The following is a 21,148-nucleotide window of genomic DNA, read 5'->3' on the forward strand; positions in this document are numbered from 1 at the left end:
TAGACCTGCTGAATGGTACCCTCTACCTGCATCTCTCCTTCCTCTAAGTGTCAGAAATGCTACTCAGGTGGTACAGAATGTGGGCAGGGCACACTCCATCAGGAAGCAAACTTAGGAGAGGAAGGTGAAGTAGGAGCCAACAAAGGGACCATCTTTTCTAACACCTGAGGCTTTTCTTGTCTCTTTTACTAGAAAGTTTCCCGGTTCATACTCTGGTCTCTACCTTGAAAATTAAGCTGAGCTGTTCTCCCTGATTCCAATAACAAAGCAGATTTGTTGCCCCTCTCAGCAGTCTAAAGCCACAGGAGTGTACCATAATTCCAGCATGTCCACAGAGTAAGCACTTATAAATTATTGTTGAATGGCGGAACTTTGAAATATAATACATGCACTAGTAAAATAAGACACTGAAATGTCAATAATTTCTAAAAACTGTGCTAAAGCCAGCAACTCCTTAGTTCAAAAGCATTTTCCAAAAGTAGCTGGCTGACTTAACACAAGGTCACTCATGCCTGCACACATACGGCCCTCACCTAGTACAGCTTCTTTATCGGCTCGGGGTTGCTGGTCTCTCCCATCCCACCCTGCAAGTGTCTGCTTCCCAGTTACTGAGGCCCTCCAGACAGAGCAGGGATGACTTACTTAATCTCCCCTTTGGGTAAATTATTTTTCAGTAGTAAAGGCGATCATCATAACTAACTTAAATTCAAAGCTTCACTGTGCCACCACTATTTGGCTTTTCAATGCAGGAACAAGCACGAAATTGAAAATTTAGTCTTGACTGGTGGTGACTTCCCTGTTCATTTCTAAACAACATACTTAAATCTGATACACTTGAATTGAAATTTTCCAAATCAGGCTTCCAATTAAAGCTACCTTCATGGTAAATTTCTTGTGACAAATTGTGGGGTTTACTGAAATAACTTGATTTCATTTACAGGAGATATATAGACTTGGTTTAGTGCGGGTTGTTCTCTTTCTGGTTTACTGTCTGGGGGAAGGTGAGAGGAAGGGTGAGTAGGGGAGAGAAGCAGTTACAGGGTTTTAAGAACTAACAGATGACTGCCTTGGCCTCCACCTTGTATCTCACCCTCCACAGCAGTTCCAGTAGCCCCAGGCTTCCCCAGGATGAGGCACCGGCCCATCGTGACTCAGAGGTCATCTGCTGAATCATCTTAGCCCTGCTCTTAGCCACCTCCAGGTTTTCTGTCAAGGCTGACTTTCTGGATCCTACCTTAACAGGGTTTGACAAGGTCATGATCAATGACAGTTACTGACTACAGACATCTTCCTCGCCTAAGGAGTGCTAGTGGTCAGCTTTGGGCTTGAATGTCTCTTAGGAGACAATCTGTGACATCCACATTCCCAGCGACCTTTATTTAAGAAGGCTGAGAAAATGTCGTCACAGCAGACTCAGGAAGCCTAAATTCTAGCCTGGTATGCTTCAGCCAAGTCATTCTGATTCAGTGGGTAGATCAGAGCTGCTTCTACTTACTTCACCAGCATGGCATGAAGACGGACAGATGGCTTAATATAGCAAACTCCTTAAAGGAGACATGCCTTTTAGACAAGAGGTAGCTAGGACTGGTCTCTTGAGGGGACTTTTAAAGTGAATTCCAATTGTGGGATTCAGGATTATTCTTTAATGAGCTTTAGGCTGAAAATATGTTTCATACCTGCACATTTGAAACTCTGAGCAGTGAGTCCTCGTTCCAAAGACAAAGTCGTCAGGATGCTGAGGAAGCTGGTGGTCACAGACTGGCGTTTGTTCTTCCTGAGTTCATGCCCACCCATCTGATCCTTGGGTTTGGTCCTCAGCGTGACCTGCAGGTTTTGTTCTGAACTCCTTGCCGCATTGGCAGCCGTTTTCAGAGCCTCCATCCACTCCTGGGCCCTCTGCCGGGTCTCAGCACGGAGGCGGAGGACATCTTGGGGGAAAATGACTTGAAAGCAAGAGTCACAGTCATCCAGGTTGTCCATCTGGACGGCCAGACACACATCCACATTGTAGCTCAGCAGGGGATCCTCGTCCAGCTTGCCAGGCTGAAAAGCCATCAGGTAGGCCGGGCTCAGGACAAACGTAAATGCCTTCCAGTTGTTTTGGATGGTCAGCCTGTACAGCGTCCCCGATTTGAGGATGTTCTGGTACTCTTTGGGGCTATCCAAGACAGGGGATGGCGCGAGCAGCTCACTGGATTTCTTCTGCAAACAACGATTCTGTGGACAGTCGGCATGATGACCGAGCTCCGGTGAGTCAGCCAGCTCCTCTGGCCGTCCCATGTAAGCAGGCGCGGCGGCGTGCACACCTTCCCAAAGCTTCTGCCCCCAGTCCAAAGCCTCCCATGGCGACTCTGCCTTTAGCTGCAGCTGAGTGTTGTCATACAGAACAGTATCCACCAGCCTGGCCTCGAGGTTGCCCAGAACAGATATGCTCTGGAAGTGTGACAGCTGATACGTCCCACAGAGGTTTTGATTCCCACTGCTGTCGAGGCTGTAGAAGTATAAGCTGTAGGGGGAGAGTTCCGCGTAACAGCTTTGCCAGTAACTGTCATGGTCCTTCCGAATCTCCAGGTAACCCTTTTTCAGAATGTTTGGGAATGCCTCCTTGTGTTCTAGAAAGAAAGGAAAAAAAAAATAAAAGGAAGCAACATATCAATCCATTAACATGAATGAACAAATGAGATGAAAAGGCAGGTGCCAGAAACCAAACGGATCAGGGGTTGACATCCTTCTGGCTTAAGAGTAAGTACTGGGGAGTGGGGTGTTGGGGTTTCATGGTCAATGTGGCATGCAGAAGTCCGTTTGGAAAACAGAAACACCGAATGACTGGGACTATGCCATGTGGGCCCATGAAACAACTGCGCTTTGCCAGGATTTCTTGTTTTCTAGATGACATTCTACAGAGTACCAAATACGAGAGAGAGAATGTTGCTCCTGCCACCTGACCTAACTCCCTGCTAATACTCATCTTTCTTTAGGTAGGTAAAGCCAGGAAGGGCCAGTGGAAAGACCAGAGCATGAAGTGCACTGCACTTCTCATAAACTCCTGTTTCTCAGATGCCCCCATCAGTCTTCAAGGCCAGGCCATGAGCCTTCTGGCTCATAACCAGTTCTCCAGCCATGCCTCAACTACTCACTTCTTAGATCTCTGCTTAGATAGCAGTTCCTCTCACCTCTGAGCCTGCTTATGCTGTTCCCTCCGCTTGCAATGCCCCTTTCTCACCACTTCCACCAGCTATGACACACTTACTCTTCACTCAGCCATCCTCCCTTCCAGAAAGGGAGTTTGTCCCGACTCTCCCAACCCCACTCCCTCGCCTGCACAGACACATCCCTCGGTCAGTATCAGGGATCCTTACTATATTATTCCTCTCTAATGGGCTCTCATCAGTTTATATAAAACTGTTTTATATAAAACAGTTTATAATTTTTAAATTATAAAAATAATTTATAATTTTTAAATAAGTGCGTCTTCGCCACTGGTCTGTAAGCTCCACTAAGGACAGGGGCAAGGCCTGTCCTGTCATCCTTGTATCACAGCACATAGTGTAATGCCTGGTACACAGTAGGTACTTAGTAAGTACTTGTTGAATTAGAGTAGAAATAAAGCTTCTACTATAATGTCCAGCATATAATAGGTATAATTCCCTTCCCTTCTCTTCCCCTGTGTTTCACAAGTTCATCTGGTCATGCCATCTTTAATCAATGACTAGCTGCAACAGATACAAATTTCATACTTTAATAAAAGGGGACTGTCACTTGGGAGATGTCCTGATACTTTCAACAGGCATGAAAATGAGGGAGCTCTCCTCCCTAGTACAGCTTTTCGTTTCTGAGATGTTTCTCAATCTTTTTGCTGACACACGTCGGAGACAGTCATACACTAATTGAGTCACTCCCTGAAGAAGAGAAATCACATTCCCAAAGGGTATGATTTCTGATCTTGGCTGGAGGAAAAAAAAAAAAAAGAGTAACACAGATCTAGATCTTCAAATAGCAAAAACCAAAAGAGAAAATGAGAGAAATGCAGCAGAGAAAAGCCAGTTTTACCTGCTTTACATCTCTGCTCCTGACATTCACCAGTATTTCTGTGGTAATTCAAAAGCCATTAATTTCTTGCAACCCACACTAATCCCTTTGCAGAGAGAGATAATGGATGCCTATTCTCCGTTTTCTTTTCTGATAATGCAGTAAGAGAGGCAGTGCTGTTAGAGACACTGATGCCACCTCTCCGCCTCTCATTTCCATCAGGTGCCGATGACAGTTCAACCTTTTCCATAATAAGACCCATAACCTCGCATCCCTCCATCCCCATCCCTCCTGTGACCTAACAGCTCAGGCATGTATCCCCGAATAAAATAAAAACCATCTCTCTTGCTTTTAGCTAGGAATTTTCCTCTCCTTTTCTTTCCTCCCTGAGAGCTTTTTACAACAGCTTCCACGAATTAGAAATTCTAACTATAATTGGACCCAAGCCAGAAGCAAACCTCACTCCTTTCTGACTGTATAAGCTAGGGTGTCAGATGCCAGCTTGGGTGGACTGAATAGAAGTCTAACAGGGAGTCTCAAAAGTTCCCCCACCTTCTTGCTGCAAAATAAGGTAAAGAATGCACTGTGTTTCAATATCTTCTCCCCACCTCGGCTCAGCCCTCTCTAAATAGGTATGTTAAATTGAGATAGAAAAGAGGGGTGTTAATCATAGGAAATGGCCCATCCTTATAGGCTGCAGTTTGTAGTGTAATTTCTTGGAAAAGAAGAGAACAGATGTGATCAGGAAACTATTCTCAGCATGTATTCCTTTCTGGAGGGCCTGTTTATTTCAAACCTTATTAATATGTTGTGTGTGAAGTATTAATTATCTGACTGTAGAGGGCTGGAGAACTACCATTTCTCTTTAATCTCTAGCTGCTACTTTCTACTGAATCTGAAGTTTATTTTGAATATTTTTGCTATTGACAAATCAGAAGTTATATACTTAAATCTAAGCTTTCGTTAATTTACTATAGTTCAACTTTTGTTTCCCCGGACCATATCATTTCATCACATACATTCTTCTAAAGTGTTCCATTTCACGAATGAACAATATGACCTCTGTCTTAATTAATATCATAAATGGTTCAGGTAGAACAGCTGACAAAGATTATTGCCGTTTCCCCAATGAAAATAGAGAAAGGTGATCAAAATGAATCACTGTGTCTGTAAATTTCATACTGAAACCATAAGAGAGTAATTCCCTTGTGAAAAACAGCAAGAAGCAAAAACAAAAACATAAACAAAAAGAACTTGAGAACTCTTTGCTTCCCCACTGCTTTCCACTGTGGCTAGTTACAAAGACCTGGGTCAGTTCCTCCTCAACAAAGACCCCTTTTCCTTCTCCCCCTGGTCCCACAGTACCCAGCGCAGTGGCTTAAGGACAAAAATTGCTACTGATTGACGAGGAAGAGGGGATTTTTCCCCCTCATGAACCTCATTCATTTCTGTACTGCCAACCCACTGAAGAGTTCCTCTTTTGCCATTATTTCCTCTTTCTGTTCTCAAAAAAGTTCCCATTCTCAGGCCACCATCTTAATCAAGATCTTAAATGGGCTCCCATTTCAAGCCCTCCCCCCGCACCCCACCATGTCACACTCAGTTACCGGGGTAACCTTTCTGGATCACTCATAACCTTTCCCATGCCCTCCCCATCAGCCCAAAACCCTGCACAAGTTTCCTGGTGCTACACAATAAAGTCCAAACTCCTTAGACCGGCCTTAACACATTTTCTCATGGAAAATTTCAAACACAGTTAAAGGCATGGAGAAGAGTAAAATGGACACCTGTGGGCTCACCCCTTAGCTTAAAAGTCATCAGGTTTCTGCTATTCTTGTTTCCTCTTTCCCACTCCTCTCCAACTCTTGCTTTTTATTGTTTTTTGTTTGTTTGTTTGTTTTTGCTGGAATACTTGAAAGCAAATTGCAGACATTTTATCATTTCTACTGTAAATATTTCAGGCTGTATTTCTAACAGATAAGAATATATATATATATATATATATATATATACACACACCAGTTTCACACCCAAAACATGAATAATTCCTTATCCAATACCCAGTCTGTATCTCATTTCCCCAGATTCTCTCAAAAAATTTCTTTATACAGATGCTTTGCTCGATTTAGGTCCACACCTTGATTTGGCTGGTAGGTCTTTTAAGCCTCTTTAAATCTATAACAGTTCCCTCTTTCTCCCTTTTTTTTCTCATGCCATGTATTTATTGAAGAAATTCATTCCTTTGTCCTGTAGAATTTCTCACATTCTGGATTTGGCTGAGTGTATCCTCACGGTATCAGTCAAATGCTCCTGTTTCCCAGGTTTTCCATCAACTGCTATTTACTTATTTTATTATTATTTTTTAAAATATTTACCTATTTATTTGGTTGACCAAGTCTTAGTAGCGGCAGGCAGGCTCCTTAGTTGCAGGTCGCCAGCTTGTCAGCTGCGGCATGTATGTGGGATCTAGTCCTCTGACCAGGGGTAAAACCCAGGCCCCCTGCATTGGGAGCAGAGTCAACCACTGTGCCACCAGGGAAGTCCCTCATCTGCTATTTAGATCTCAAGATCCAGTTAGGTTTTTTGGGGGGTTTTTTTCGTGCAAGAATATGTTACAGGTGGTTGTCCTACTTGCAGGGATATGGAGATTGATCAGGAGGTTCAGATGATGTTAGCCTGACCCCTCCGTTTTGAGTTTCCCCAGGGACCTTTCACACTGCAGCCACTCTCTTCCATTCCCCACACTCCAGCCAGGGGAATTGCTGTGGCTTCCATTACTGGCCCCTCCCGACCTTCAGGCATTTTCTCTCACTGTTCTCCCTGCATCTCTGCTTGTCCATGTTTTCATCCTACGTGAGAGCTAGTATAAAATCTCACCTTTTCCTGAAGCCTTTCTTTGTCCCCTCTAGTTGAACACAGCTGTCCTCCTCTGAAGCCCCATGGCTCTATGGCTACACCACCCTGATGACTCATATTTCAGATACTATTTCACACTCATCAAATATGTACTAAGTTATATAATAAAAGTATTCCAAGAAAATCAATAAGAAATTATTTTAAAAAGTTTCTGCCTCCACATCCCGGCACCCACAATCCTTCTGCCCAGACTGTAGAGCGTTTGATAGGAAGCCTTTAGACAGTATACATATGTAATAATAATATTATAAATAATAATTGGGCATGTTCACATATATTAGCATATGTAATTAAAATGTGCTTCTAGGGCTTCCCTGGTGGCGCAGTGGTTGAGAGTCCGCCTGCCGATGCAGGGGACACGGGTTCGTGCCCCGGTCCGGGAAGATCCCACATGCCGCGGAGCGGCTGGGCCCGTGAGCCATGGCCGCTAAGCCTGCGCGTGCGGAGCCTGTGCTCCGCAGCGGGAGAGGCCACAACAGTGAGAGGCCCGCGTACCGCAAAAAAAAAAAAAAAAAAAAAAAGTGCTTCTATTTGGGTTACTTTATGCAATTCTGTTTTTTTAAAAACCAGCATGTCCCAGATCACAATAAATGAAACATTTAGGTAAACGTTTAATTTACCAAGAAAGTCTGAACTGCCTGAGTCAACACCATGAATGATGTCATAAGAATAGGACTTCAAAGATCAGACAATAGTTCAAAATGAAAGATAAAGAGCAACGTTTTAACATTTTCAAAGAACTCAAAAGCCTATGTGGTGTCAGTATTCCAAATCAAAATTATCTAGGCAAATTTAAAGGAAACATTTAAGTTCTTACAACAAGATGAATAAATGTGAAAGGAAGCTGAAGTAGAGAGTGGATGGAGTACCATGATGCTACAGAATCACATTCTGTCCTAGACAAGCCCAAAAGGACTGCCCCTCAAAGTTCAACAGATTTATTACATTTCCTTTGCCCTTCATCATCTTTCTTTTCAGTTTCTCTACAGGTTATCTAGGCTATTGTTAGCTAAAAAGATAGATGATTTTAAGATCTGAAAGCCTAGGAAACAGGATTTACAACTACACATGGGCTCAAAACTAAGGGAGCAAAGCAATTTGACACACATTTACTGAGCACCAACTATGTGCAAAGTAGAACGCTAAGCTTTACTGGAGACCCAAAGATGACAGAGGTCCTCAAGATGCTTACAATTCAGTTTTGGCAAATGACTCTAATAGGAGGCTTCCAGGTCAGTGATAAAGGAGGAACCATAGTGCCACTTCAGAACAAAGACACTTCTATGATTTGGCTCTTCTTCATGCATGGCCAGTGCCAATGACCTGTACTCAACCGCTACTGTCTCTTGACTTCCAGATCCCATCCCCAGCCTCCCAGACTACAGTGCCACTTGGTTCAACCTCACCTCACAGCTCTGACCCAGGTGCTGCCAGCACTACATGACAGCCTAGAGCATGGGAGAATGTGACTAGACTCCCGCAGATACAGACAACCTGAGAACTGTCTGTCTACTCACTGGCCAGCCCCACTTCCTCCTCCAAGACTGCATGCTTCTCTGGGGTTAGTTACAACCTCTAGGCTTCAGGACTCAGCCCTAGTCCTCAACTCCAATTTCTGGACTTCCCCTCTTACTGAATGGCCTGCTCTTAGCTCCACGCACCCTCAGAGTAATAGCCCCTTCTGGCACTGTCTGACGCAGAGACAGGAGGCAACTTTCACTGACTGCTACTGACTGCCTGGAACCCTGTACTGAGAAAGATGCTGAGGCCACATCCAGACTCAGTGGGGAAAAAGCACCATGATGTCACTGAGGTGGGAAAAGATACATGTTATGAATTTGCCATCTGGTTTTAGGATCTTTACAAACATAGGTCCTCCCCCTCCTTGATTCCAGAGACCTAATTCTCTCTTCCACAACAGTAACATCCTAGACCTCTTAGACCTCTTCATCACAAAGTATTTTCCAACTTCCAATGCAGTATTCCTTCATTCTTCTCACTCCTCCACCTCCCCTACCTTCCATTCCATCCTTATAAGGACCTTTAAACATGAAGCCCTTCTACCGCACCCCTTAAAGTCTCTTCCTTGTTTCACTGGACTCCCTCCTCTAGACTCTGTAGTCAATAGTTAAAACTTGTTTGCTCAGACTTCCCAGATTTAAGCACCAACTCTGGATCATTACCATCGTCTATTTAAGACCAGCATGCTCGAGGAAGACTCAGAAGTATTAACACAGGTATGTTAGTTCATTTCAACTGCTATAACAAAATACCATAATCTGGGTACCTTGTAAACAACAGAAATTTATTTCTCACAGCTCTGGAGGCTGGAAGTCTGAGACCAAAGTACCAGCTTTGGTACTGGTGAGATAAAGCTTCCTGGTTGATAAAAGGCCATCTTTTTGCTATAACTTCGCATGGCGGAAGGGGCTAGGGAGCTCTGTAGGGTCTCTTTTATAAAAGAGACTAATCCCATTCATGAGGGCCCCACCCTCATGACCTGAGCACCCCCAAAGCCTCCTCTTAATTCCATCACTTCAGGGGTCAGAAGTTTAACATATGAATTTTGCGGAGGGGACACAAATATTCAGGCCGGAGCACCGGTCAAACATAGATTCATGTTGCTCAACTTCGTTTATAGCTTTAATCCTGACAATTCATTCTTTTGTTCATCTCATGGATCCCACACACAATCCAAGAACAATTTTCCCACGTCTTCTTTAGTCTTTTCAAACTGCAAATGCCACCATCTCTTTGTGTACCATAGGGAGCTCCTTTACATATACCATACTCGGCTTCACTTCAACATTACACTAACCGATATCCTATACAAGTAAGACAGAGCACAGTGGTTAAGACCACGTGTGCTAGAGCCAACTGGCTTAAGTTTAAATCATAATTCTGACCTTACTGGCTGGGTAACCCTGGACCAATTACTTAACCCAAGTCTCAGTTTTATCATCTTTAAAACGGGCTATATTAGCACCTACCTCATTGTACTATTGTGAGGAAGAAATGAGTAACTCTCAGAACGATGCCTGACACATCTTAAGTATTCAATAGATGTTTCCTATTTTAGCTTCTGGTCTCAAAAGAAGCAGCTTCTTGCCTCCTTGTTAAAGCTAACCCTTCCACCTTCACTCTGTACCTAATTCTTTCCCTCTTCTTCAGAATCGCTTCCTCTATAACATCTGAAAATTACCTCTCTATGGATCTCTTTTCCTCTTGTCTCCTAATATCCTAAGGTTTGTTTTGTCTATTCAAAATTATTCACTTGAACCTACGTCTTCTAAGGCTCAATCTGTCTCCTTCCTTCAGATTCCAGATTCTTCTAATGCCTCTACTTTCTGTCCCGCACAATCTGGCCTCTGATTGTTGCTGACCTCCCCTCACATCATCTCACATTTCTTCTCTCACTCCAGCCAAAAGCCTCTCATGGGTTTTGAACAAGCCGAGCACTTTCTGGCCTCAAGGACTCTGAAGCTGCTGTATCCTAGGTTTGGGACATCTGCCCCCAGCTCCACTGATGTATTCAACTCCCTCAGCTTTTCACCTCAAAGGTGCCATCCTCAGTGAGGCCTTCATCCCTCAGCACTCAGTTAAAGGGCCCCCCTCAGTCCCTCTCTATCTTACAACATTGTTTTATTTCGTTCAAAGAACTGCTCCTTGAAGACAGAGACCTGAATGTCTCTCTCCCTTCGTATTCCCAGTGGCTGGCTCTATAAGTATTTGTCGAATGTATGCACCAAGGACTAAGCTAGAATCGTGGAAACACCAGGTGAATCAGACAGACCCTGTCAACAGTTTACAGCCCAGTGACAGCCCTCCTTTCTCTCTTCACAAGTCCCACTTTCTCTTTTACCACAGTCGCCCTCATTTGAGTCCCCATCACCTCACATCATGATGACCGCAGAGCCTTCTCATTTCCATCCCTTCAATTCTTTCCATCTACCAATCCACCCCACGTACTGTTAGGGCCTGAGGGGACCCAATAAATAGCATCACTTTTTTTCACCCAAGTTCTAAACCCACTGAGATTGACAGAGGGTAGTCAGACGCATAGAAATCAAAACATGAGCCAGCTGGAGGACACAGCTTAGGTGTGTAGCACCCCAGAATTCCACAGACTCACCAATGAGTCACCCGCAGCACTGGATCAGCACAGGCTCCCCTCCCAGGGACCACCCATGAAAGGCTGGTGGGTGGTGGAGCAGGCCTAGAGGAGCGGACCAGAATCAGTGCTTCCTGTAGAGGCTGAGTTACACATGCCTGGTTCCTCTCCTAAAGTTGCCCATAAGTTACTCCTCCCCAGGGGTGGAGTGTGCAAAGGGAGGGAGAGAGGCCAAGGGGGCCATTCTAACTGATGAATCTTTACATGGACACAAAAGCTATAGGGAAGGAGATTCCCTGCAACCCACCCCCCACTACCTTTGGCCACTGCCAGTTTCCAGACTTTCTGTAAATTATCCTTTTAATCTTGACTCTCAAGAAATTTTCAAGTGCTTCTTGCCAAACATATCATGTTAATTCTCTCTGTCTGGCTTTGAAGGTCCTCCATAATCTCAGCCCACTGCTCTACAAAATGTAGTCCTGTTCTGGCTTAGCCTCTGACCACCCCACACAAAGCCTGTGTTCATCTCCACCTCGGCTGTGTGCTCAACCCTCAGTGCTCAGCTGGAACATCCTTTCCTCAGTGAAGACTTCTCTGACATTCTAGACCACAATCAAGTCTCTTTTCTTTACATTTCTGGTTAATAAAACAGTTTTCCAAGTCTATTTGTTTCGTGTTATTATTCAACTGTATTTAAGCCAGAGACTAGGGGGAAATTAACCAAATTTAGGTCCTTGTTCTCATTAGAGGGCATGAGGGGAGTGAAATTAACAGTATGCACATCAATCATGACACTGCCACAAATGTCCATAGCAAAGAACATGAAGCGAATGATGCTACAGGAACCAAAGACGGGCTGTGTTTTGTACATTTTCAATATGGTATATAAGCCCTCACACAGTGCTGGCCACAGTAGTGCTCACAGATACTTGTTAACTTATTCTGGTAGAAATGAACTAGGCTCAAGTGATATCTCTTCTGTGAGTTACTTTGGAGATCTTTCTTTATGGGTAAAAGAGAATATCCCATTTGTTTTCCCTTCATTAACCTAGGGGAAAAGACATATCTGTGCAGGCTCTGGAAGAAAGAGATCCATAACATATCTAGCTATGTATTAGCTAGACACACCAGCTGGGGATCTTTTCCATCTAAGTTCTTTGTGCTATGAGCAACAGTGATAGTGCATAAGTCAACACAGACCTGGTCAATTTCACTTCTCAAGTGTGAACCTGACCAGGAGATCACAGACCCAACCTCTTAAGTTCAGAGGTTTTCTGCCTTCTGTGACAAGGGTAATTTCTAGTGCTTATAGAACTTGTTGACCCAGAAAACATTTCCAAACATCAACTTTCAAATGATGCTCACTCTTGGCCATCGTGAGCTTCTCATTCTGTTTCGTTAATCTATACGAATTAAGTATAAGAGAATCTCTCATACTTAGGCCACCAGATTTTAAGATAAGTGGCATTCCATTGCTATATCTTTGGGTAACACAGAATCGTAGAAACTTAGAGCCAGAAGGGACCAGAAATCTCTTCAGCCCAGCCCTATCTGAAGTAGAACCTGTCAGGGGCCTCTAGCCTATCAACTGTCTCCCCCTTATTTACCAACGGAACCCTAATTTTGTTCAGTTGTGGAGATGGCCTCTCCCCTGCCCCACAAAAAGAATCATGATTTGTTTAACCTAATCAGTAACCACATTTTCCTTTGCCAGAGATTGCTTTAGGGGAAGGCACGCAACCCAGTTCTGGTTGCAGACGAGGTGCTTTTCGGGTCCTCTGGGAAGAGACCCAGAGGAAGTGCCCTGCTTTCCCTTCCTGACTTTGGCGGCCGACATATATCCTTGGGACTGCTGTAGCCATCTTGCATAACTGAGGGAGAGAAGAGACACTACCAATATACTGAGGATAGCAGAGGAAAAAGATGAAAAGTGCCTGGATCTTGATGACCCTGGGGCCACCAGAGGTAGGTGTCCTTAAGTGTTCACTGCATACAGTGTTTGATATTCACTAAGTGTCCAATAGCTATCTGTTAGATACGTGAAAAAATAAGATGATAAATGGCCTCACTGTTTATGTCACTTTCAGCTGAGTTTCTATTACTTGCTTCTAAACACATTCTAACTGATTTAATAGATTTGGAAAGAGGTTCCAGGAAACAAAGTGACTTGGCCAAGGTTATACCACGGAGTGTGCAAGTTGAGAGTGGAACTCCAACCTCCAGACTTTCAATCTAGATGACACTGTGCTTTACCTGTGGTGGAGGGGATGAGGCCTAAGCTTCCTCAGACCTGAGAGGCAGCATTAGAGCGTGGTTAGGTGTGGCCTCCAGAATGGGCTTGGCTTGGGGTCCTAGCTCCACCACATACTAGCCAGGTGGCCTTGGGTGAGGTTACCTTCTCTAAGGCTTGGCTTCCTCCTTTGTAAAATCAGCAAAATATTAATCTCTTAGTCTGACATATGAAACTATTATTAATATTAAATAAGATAATGGATGAATATTCCTTAGCACAGGTCTGGGCATAAAGTTAACTCTCATTAAGTGATAGCTCTTATTGACAGTATTAATACTACTAAGATTCATTCAACTTGACTCAAGCTTTAGGTAAGGAAAAATGAAAGAAAGGCCATTTTCATTCTGGAAACAAACAAATAAAACAGTGCTGTCCTGATTTTCCAAGCACCAATACATAGAGTCCAACCAAACACCTTGCATATGCTCATACCTGATAATGATAGAAAGTTGTCTACAATACGATTCATTTTATCAAAGAACTGCCAACCTAGTGTGGGAGATGAATGTACAAGCAATTACCTATAATGTGCAGCAGAATAAAATGTGCTATGGAAACATAAAATAAGAGAAAAAAAATAATTTTAATTTAAAAGAAACAGAGAACAAACCAGTGGTTATCAGAGGGGAAAGGGGTCAGAGGAGGAGCAAGATAGGTGAATTAGAAGGATTAGGAGGTACGGACTACCACGTATAAAATAAATAAGTTACAAGAATGTGATGCATGGTACAGGAGATACAGCCAATGTTTTATGATAACTTTATGCAGAGTATAATCTATAAAAATAGAAAATAGGTATGTTGTGTACCTCAAGTTAATATAATATTGTAAGTTACTTATACTTCAATTTTTTTTTTAATGGAAAAATATGGAAAGGTCTTAGGGATGATGTGGCATTTGAACTGCTCCTTGAAAGAAAATGGAGGATTCTGAAAAGTGAAGAAGACAGAGAAGGTATTGTGGGTGAAGAGACACCACGAGCAAAGTCCCAGGAGCTTGAACACACACGGCACATTCAAAACTAGCACACAGATGGGGTGAAGAAAGGTGCAGGTGATAAGCTTGGAAAGATGGGAAAGATGCTTTAAAAAATTTACACTTGATTTTGTAAACAATGGGGAACATGATTCATTTTTGAGAACAGAGTAGCACGAAAAGATCTGTGTTTTAAGAAAGTAACTCTAGCAGTTTGTGAAATTAGTAACTATAGTTCTCCTTAGCCAAGAAAGATAAAATACATTAACAGAACAACCGCATAAAAATGCCAGACATTTCATTTTCAGAGTTCCCATATACATTTGTTAGGAATCAGGATGCGGGCTGGCAATGAGGCATGTTGGGTTTCCGAAAAATATAACCAATGGAAACTATACAACCATATAAAATCAACTTTCTGTGACCTATTTTAGCAACTTCTTTGCACTGACTAATCTTGCTGAAGAGTGAATCATAAATTCAGCAGAGCCCATGTCCTGGTGACCTCACTTGTTCTAAGCCCGTAGGAATATTCCCACCTCTACTGGCTCCAAGTCTTTTGAGAAACATCATAATTGAAAAAGCAGTCATTTTAGTATAAGTCCCAAATTTGGCTTTCTTTTTCTTTTTTTTTTTTTCTCTAGTGAAAGATGGGGAAAAAGGGAATCAAAACAGAGTAACATAGAACTCCAGATAAAGAAACCATACTGCCATGGTTTTTCTAGCCCTACAGAAAAACTCTGCTTGAGACCTTCTCCTAAAGTACTCAGCACAAGAAAAACAGGCAGAGGGATGGTACCAGGTCACCAGAGAGTGAAACCGACTGAAACAAAAGCCCAGCTGACCACTGCCCTTGCCAAGCAGATGAAAATGTGAACACAGGGAGGGAAAAGTCAGTCAGATTCGGGCAGTCTGCTGAGTTTCAGAGCTCCATAGCTAATGCCAAGGAGTTCTTCTAAAACTTTTTTATTTGAAAAATTGCAACAGCAGTTCATCCAGAAGTAGAGTCACAAGGCACGTGGAAATGCTTCTGTGTTACCTAATTTCAACCATACATATATTCCCATCATGACCTTCCATTACCTCTCTGACTATAGTAATTGGCTCCCACACAACCGTAAGTCAAGGTCAGTTCAACAACATCCTAGAATAATATCATTTTAGAGTTAGGAAAGATTATAGAGATAATTTAACCTGCTTCACGAGTTTACAAACCAAAGGCAGTAGACAAGTATCTTCCAAACCTACATGGTGAGTTAGGGGTAGAGCTACGATACAATGTTTGCAAGTCCTTGCTGACTGTTCTCTCCATATAGCCTCACCTTCCTCTACCGTGTGTATATACTTAGAGGGATGAGAGAGAGAGAGAGAGAGAGAGTGTGTGTATATAGCTATTTTTCATATTGATAACATATCTAGTGTCCACACGTTCTTATGGCGTTCTATGTTCTTACCTTAATATATGTTTATATTGGATTGTAATTCTATGGTGTTAGGACCCCGTCTTTTTTATCCCACGGGAAATTCCCTGCTGCCTCTGGCTGTATCATTACTTAGTGAACAAGAACAGGGTAACAGCGGTGCAAAGGGGGAAAGGGTTAAGACAGATACTAGTCAGGAGCATGCCTGTACAGAATGAAGATTAGGACTAAAAAGGAGCCATTCTGGTTGCGGGATCAGGTCCTCCCTCAGGGCTAGTTCCCAGTCACACCTCGCTACAGCTGCCTAGGGCATGGCAGACCCTGGGATGGCAGAAGCCAGGGAGCTGGTGCTGACGAAGCTTCGGTCTCCACCACCTACCTTGAGGTTCTCTAGAAATAGCTGCCTTTGAAATGAGGTGATGACTGTGTTATTTAATGGATGGGTACATCCTTTCATAACGTATACATATATCAAATCATCATGATGTACGCCTAAAATGTCGTACAATTTTGTCAGTTATACTTCAATAAAGCTGAAAAAAAGAACTGCTGTTGCCATCTCACCTTAGATCTATTCCTTCCCCATCAGTTTATGACCTAACCCTTTTGCTATGACTATTCTATCCTCAGGTAATGCAGGTAGTCTTACCTACATTGGATTCAAGCTATACTCCATCCACCTAGTAGGACCCACTTGCAGTACCCTAGCACTCAGCATAGTCTGTTTTCCAGAGGCAATGACATCTCTAGAATGCATTCACAGGCTTCTGAGTAAGACTGAAAAAGGAAGCCAAAGATGGGGCAAAACTCTGAAGCCTTCTTTCCGTGGTCACAAACCCAGAGGGGTCGGTTCACTTATGCTTTTCTGTATGGATAACATTCAAGAGTGTGAAAGGCAAAGTTACAGGCTTCCTTTTGCAGATTCGTTGGTCCTCTAAAGGACTGTGACCAGCTCTGCACTGTTCATGTAGTAAATGTGTTAAAGGCAGGAAACAATCCTTGCTTAGCTAGACTGCTTGGGTGGGTCTCAGTTTTCCTAACCAGTGATTCCCTGAGGGAGTAATTTTAGTTGATGAACATTATCACCCAGGTCTGTTTCCTCCACACCACTTCCTACCCTTTACTCCCACAGGGACTGATTGCCAACAAGCCTTCTATAGTGGAGGGTTCCGGAGACTGAGAACTACTGGCTTCCAAAGTTAGGGGTCCAGCTCCAGCTTAGGGGTTAAGAGCATGGAGTCTGAAGAAAGAGTGCCCGGGTCCAAATCGAGGATCCACTTGTTACTCGCTGGGGGACTGTAAGCACGTTACTTAAGCTCTCTGTACCTCAGTGGCCTCATCCTTAAAAAGGGCTCAATAAAAATACCTATATCACAGGAGGGTTATAGGAATTAAATAAGCTGCTATCTGCACAGCACTGAAAATAGTGAACAAAGTAAGTGTTTGCTGCTGTTATTGTTATTTTTTTCCCTTCTCTTTCCACCTGGGCTCTCTCACTTACCCTGAGGATGAACACACCAGGTGCTCGGATGTTGGCTTTGATAGTAACAAGTAGGCTGTTAATCTCTTTGATGTATTCTGCTCTCATATATAGCAAAAACCTAGGAAAGAAGTGATCTTCAAATCCAAAGCAATAGCCTTCTGTAAAGAAACACTATGAGGGAACGGGGAAAAGTTGAGGAGTGATGCAAAAAATTACCTCACGTGACTGCCAACTTCAGAAAGACTGAAGGGCACACCACAATTATCTCCCCAGGCTTTGTGCTCACCAAACAGCAGTCAGATTCCTCTACAAAGGGTAATCGTAACCATGCCTGTGTGACCCTGGCATCTGAGATGGTGTCTGGAGACTCCTCCAAGGCCAGGGCACCATTCTTCCAACACCAGGGGCTACTTTACAAGCCGTATCTGTTTGATTCTCTCTTATCACAAGGATAGTGCACAGCAGCCTTTGAGATGAAAGCAAATCTTCATTTCCTGCTGCTAAAGAACTTCACAGAGAGGATGTGCAAGGTATGAGATGCTAGATGATGGTGCGAGGCCCTCGGAAAAGAGGGTGGAGTTGTTCTTTTTCCAGAAGGACATAAACCGGCTAAAGAACTAATGTTCTTAATGTATCAGCTTGATTTCGATCAGAAATACATGCATCTCACCTGTAAGAAAATGTTTTCAGGATGTATTATGTTCAGGGCACTATATTAGGCACTGAGGATAATGCAATGCATAAGAAACAATCCCTTCCTCAGTGACCATAAACTCCGGCGTAGAAGACAGTAAACAGTTGATGATAAATCAGTATGAGAGAGGGAATGGATGGTTTATTTCCCATTAACAAACCAGTTAACAGCTATGAGAAAGTACAATGCAGGAAGGCCAATTCAAGAAATATTTATTACGAGGCCATTTTATGAAACTGACTATGCCAGGGAAAACTAGGAGTGATTGGTAGTATCACTTTGCTTCTCATGGATGACTTCCAAATTCAATTGTAATAGTAATAATAATATTATTAAACGTTTAAGACCTCTATTAAGTGTTTACTGTGTGCCAAACATGGTTCTCAGAAGCACTTTAGATCTTTTAACCCATTTAATGCTCACAAGATATTGAGGTAAGTACTACTATTATCCCACAATTTATGGCCTCCCCCCAAAAAAATTAAGGTTCAGAGAGATTAAGAAACCTGCCCTATGTTACACAGCTAGTAAGTACTGAAACAAGGAATGAAATTCTAACAGTCTAGGTTTATAGTCATTGTTTTAACCAATATGCTACTTTGTCTGACCAGAAGGCCTTCTTCAGACAGGCTTGTCCATTAGCCAAACAACTCCTACTATACCCCAGCTACCCACTGCCCTCAATATGCCAAAATCTGGTCTGCTTTATACCCAAAGCATCATTTATCCTCAGTAAGGCTCACAAGCCTAGTTAAGCATTGCCAAACGAGGCAGAAGACACAGAGGTCCTACCTAATGAAGAAGACCCTTGGGCTTGTCGTTATGGAAGGAAAGGGAGGGAATGAGGGTGGCAGAAGAGGAGGAAGCGGCGGTCGAGGAGGAGAAGAACTGCTCCTGGTTTAAGGAGCAGGGGCCTCAGAAAAAGGATCCAGAAAAAAATAAAAATCAACTGGAGAAAACACAAGACTACAAAGTAATAAAGCCCATAAGTAAGAGAGTGACAGGGCTAGACACAAACCCTGATAGCCTTTCCCCGTCTGCCTGTGGTGCCAGGAAAGGGCTTTACAGTGAGGAAAGGGTTCCTGTGCATTTCTTCTGTTTGTTTTCTTACTAAAACTCTGTGCCATGCCCTGAGAGGGTTGCACCCCCCAGTGTGTAACGTGTCTTCTGTATCTGTAGCCTCTAGCAACTGGCATCTTTTGAACAAATCCACTTTGGCATGGGGACACTCAGAACGCAGTGACAAACTGACCCCAAAGCAGACACTATTTGAGCACGCCCCTGTAGAACACTTGTTTGCAACTTGCTGACCTCCACTGAAGCACATGTGTATGCGGGCGTGTGCACACGCACATACACACACTCACAGGGCTGAGCCCTGGTGACTCTGGACACTCTACTCCCCTCCCAAAAGCCATTTGATCCTAGGAGAAGCCCCCGCTGGCCAAACTACAAAGATCTGGAGGGCCCTGGGTGGACCCCAGAGACACACTCTTTGTTGAAAACCAGGTGCACTGCCGTGCCATTGCTGGGGTCCCAAGCGTTTCCCTTCACCCCAGAGCCGAGGTGGCCCTCCAGGCAGGCGGTGGTGGCCTCGGGTGTTTGCCTCCCCGCTGCAGCCAGCTCCTGGGCTCTGCAGGGTGGGCTCCAAGGCCACAGGGCCACCTTTCTTCCCTGACGCGCTCTTCCACAAACACTGGATCTGCTGAGCCTGGGGGGAGGGGCAGAGAGAAGCCCCCAGCCAGCAAGTGTGCACAGCGCACAGAGGGGAGGCGTGTGCAGGACGGAGGTGCGCCTCGGTTTACAACGTGGCTGCAGCGCCCGCACTTCCCTGTCTCAGGTGTGACGTTGATTTATTGTTGCTGAGTAACTTCTCGTGGTAGAAACGAAATTTCTTTTAATATATTACATATGTATGTACACACTCGTGTGAAATATATGTACTTTGAGGGGATCTATTTATGTTCCATGGGGAGTCATTCTTTCCCATCAGGAATCTCACCTGCTGCTTTGTGTATCTGGTCAGATTCCTGGCACGTTTTGTTTCCTGTTGTTTAGTAAAGGTGCTCTTCCTGGGATGCACACACACAAAAACACCAAGTCGCCCTCCTCAAAGGAGACCCATTTGACTACATTTTATTTCTTCTGAGGAGCCCTTAGCCTATCACTAACCCTTGTTAATTTTTAGAACAGCTAGAGTGGAGGATGTGAGGATGACGGGCCCTGTCTGGACACCGAATCTGAAGAGCCTGTGGGACACTCCAGCAGAGGTGTTCACCAAAGAGCCGGATACGCGAGTCTGAAGCTCAAGGGAGAGACCTGGCCTGACCGCGATCTCCTGGGTCCTCAGCTACAGCTCTGGCCAAGATACCATACCACCTCCCTCTGCTTTTGGCATATGCCTTCAGGAGAGACAATAAGCCTTTCTTCAGTTTGGACGGCTACTTTCAAAGGTTCTAAAGTGAACTTCACTCAGAGATCTTGGCTGATCTTGACTCTGCACGTGGGTGTTGCCACTTCCTCGCCTCTCCCAAATGCTGTGACAATTACAGTCGGCAGAGCGGGTGACCAGCCATGAACCTAGAGCTCCTCTCCACCCCCAGCCCAAGTGTGGGCAGCCCACGGGCGCTGCTTGCCCCTGCCCTTTACCTAGTGAGCAACAGGAACAAGATTTCTCTGTCCTGCTCTCCAGAGTATGCCAGACGGAGCAGGTGTCAGACACTTGGCAGGCCATTTCCCCAACCTTATTAATTCCAGATAGGATGCGTATCCCGTGGATGACCAAAAGGGGGCCAGGTTATATTATATCAATACTTGCAAAGGCCACTGGTTACAGTTTAGCTTTCAAAATACCACTCAGTACTTATATTTCAACATAATACTCAAACTTTTTAAATTGAGAATTAAAAAGTAATAATCATGGTCTGTCATATCCTCAAGAGAGAAGCTAAGGAAGGTTCTTTCTTTAGCTTCCTTTAGAGAACATGAGGAAGGCTGGTTCTTGCATTTACAATCCAAACAAGATTGGAAAAAATAAAATTGGAAATACGACATCCTCTTAACTTGGTTTATGCCAGGGATTTAGAATGGTTACAGTGGTTTAGTGATTTAAAAAAAAGAAATCTATGTGAACTCCAAGAAACCAAACAAAAACTGAGGTTGTTTGCTAATCAATGAGTACAACTGTTTGTACGTGAGCCCAAGGCAAAGGTCTCATTCTGCCAGG

The 21,148-nt window shown here is 43.8% G+C and overlaps 1 protein-coding gene across 4 annotated transcripts in view; it reads right to left on the minus strand.

Annotated features, from left to right (window-relative positions):
• PLEKHM3 (pleckstrin homology domain containing M3) overlaps positions 1–21,148 on the minus strand; it is a 189,006-nt gene that overhangs the window by 142,536 nt on the left and 25,322 nt on the right. For all 4 annotated transcript variants that reach the window (XM_079925285.1, XM_079925287.1, XM_079925286.1 and 1 more), the window contains exon 3: positions 1,677–2,612. In XM_079925285.1, the coding sequence (XP_079781411.1) occupies positions 1,677–2,612 (936 nt within the window). The remainder of the gene's footprint in view (positions 1–1,676; positions 2,613–21,148) is intronic.

This window comes from Stenella coeruleoalba, assembly GCF_951394435.1.
Source record: "Stenella coeruleoalba genome assembly, chromosome: 6".
Taxonomy (NCBI): domain Eukaryota; kingdom Metazoa; phylum Chordata; class Mammalia; order Artiodactyla; family Delphinidae; genus Stenella; species Stenella coeruleoalba.